At 37.5% G+C, this 1,678-nt stretch overlaps 1 protein-coding gene across 1 annotated transcript; it reads left to right on the top strand.

Annotated features, from left to right (window-relative positions):
* The first annotated feature begins 889 nt into the window (after nucleotides 1–889).
* LOC104226441 (uncharacterized) lies at nucleotides 890–1,321 on the top strand. Its single transcript, XM_070158040.1, has one exon. The coding sequence runs from the start codon at nucleotides 890–892 to the stop codon at nucleotides 1,319–1,321; it is 432 nt and encodes a 143-aa protein (XP_070014141.1).
* Nucleotides 1,322–1,678: the final 357 nt, after the last annotated feature.

The raw sequence follows: 1,678 nt of genomic DNA, 5'->3' as shown, positions 1-1,678 counted from the left end.
AAAATAATTAAAACCCCTTAAAACGCCAAAAACAGAATTCTAGTCACGCGTAGAATTCTGAAATTCTGTCGAACTCCGATTGACCTCAAATTTGGTAGGTTCATCGGAAACGGCCCAACTTAAAGAACTCATGAGCTTTGCTGCTGATGTACGTCGTTTTTTGGGCATTCGGGGTCATTTAGATGGAGTTTTGGCCTTTTTTCTATTTTCTGGATTTTTTTAATAATAAAAAATTATTAATAGAAATATGTGATGGTAGGGTTCAATTACCATTGTTTCCAATCATGTTTTACAATAATATAATGAATTTATATGTTGACATAGGTCTTCTTCCACATCGGATGAATTCATTATAGATAATTACTGTAGTTTTGCCTCTAGTTATTTCATTACTTGTATTAACTCTCCAACTGAGTTACATGTTAATTGAATGAAACTAGAGTTTATAAAAGTGATATTTACTTATCTTAAATTAACAGTTTACTCTCCATCTGAGTTGGTCCTGTTTAAATTTATGGGGTTAATATCTGACATCACTCATATATTTTGCATGAATAGTTAAGTTTCCCTAACGAATCTAACTGTTCAATGAGCATGATTATATGTGTAATGTGTTGTTTTGAATCTAATCATTCTAAATACATATCTAATGATCTATTTAATTTGAATATCTCTCAGATTAACCATGTCTTCATTCAACCCACTTACCTCAATTTTGAACCAAAACAAGTTAGAAGGACCGAATTATGTTGACTGGAAAAGGAACCTTGATATTGTCCTAACTGCTGAAGGTTACAAATTTGTAATCACTGAGGAGTGACCAGAAAAATCTGAAAATGCTACTAATGATCAGGTTAAAGCCTATGACAAATGGGTTAAGGCTGATGAGATGGCGCGATGTTACATTCTTGCCTCTATGGCGAATGTTTTGCAACATCAGCATCAATCTATGGGGTCTGCTTATGATATGCTCGAAAGTCTCAAAGAGATGTTCGGTGAGCAAAATCGTGCAGCTAAGCAGACAGCCATGAAAGCCCTTTTGAACACCAAGATGGCTGAAGGATCATCGGTCAGAGACCATGTTCTGAAGATGATGAGTCTTCTGAATGAACTGGAGGTCCTTGGAGCTGTGATTGATAAGGAGTCTCAAGTTGAGATGGTCCTCCAGACTCTGCCTGACAGTTTTCAACAGTTTCGCTTGAACTATAATATGAACAAAATGGATCTGTCACTAGCGAAATTATTGAATGAGCTGCAAGCGGCAGAATCAATTATCAAACAACAAGCTCCAGTTGTGGCGCTCAATGTTGAGAAAGCTTAAGTTTCTAAGTCGAAAGGCAATAAGAAAAAGAAGAAGGCTCAAAAGGTTCTGGCACCTGGTGGTGCGACTGGTGTGAAAAAGCCCAAAGGCAAGTGCTATCAGTGCAAGCAACTTGGGCATCACAAGAAGCAATGTCCTGCATATCTGGCAAAGTTGAATAAGCAAGGTAATTCAAATTTAAATGTCGTTGAAACTTGTTTAGCGGCTGTTTCTACCATGTTTTGGTGTGTAGTCGGGAGCCACTAATCATATCTACACTACTTTGCAGGGGTTTCAGGAAACGCGACGGCTAAATGAGAATGAAGTTTGCATTTTTCAAGCCAATGGCGAGCCAGCACCAGCTTTAGCTTTAGGAAA

This window comes from Nicotiana sylvestris, chromosome 9 (assembly GCF_000393655.2).
Source record: "Nicotiana sylvestris chromosome 9, ASM39365v2, whole genome shotgun sequence".
Classification (NCBI taxonomy): domain Eukaryota; kingdom Viridiplantae; phylum Streptophyta; class Magnoliopsida; order Solanales; family Solanaceae; genus Nicotiana; species Nicotiana sylvestris.
Note: the sequence above shows the minus strand (reverse complement) of the source record. Positions and strands in the feature narration are given on the sequence as shown.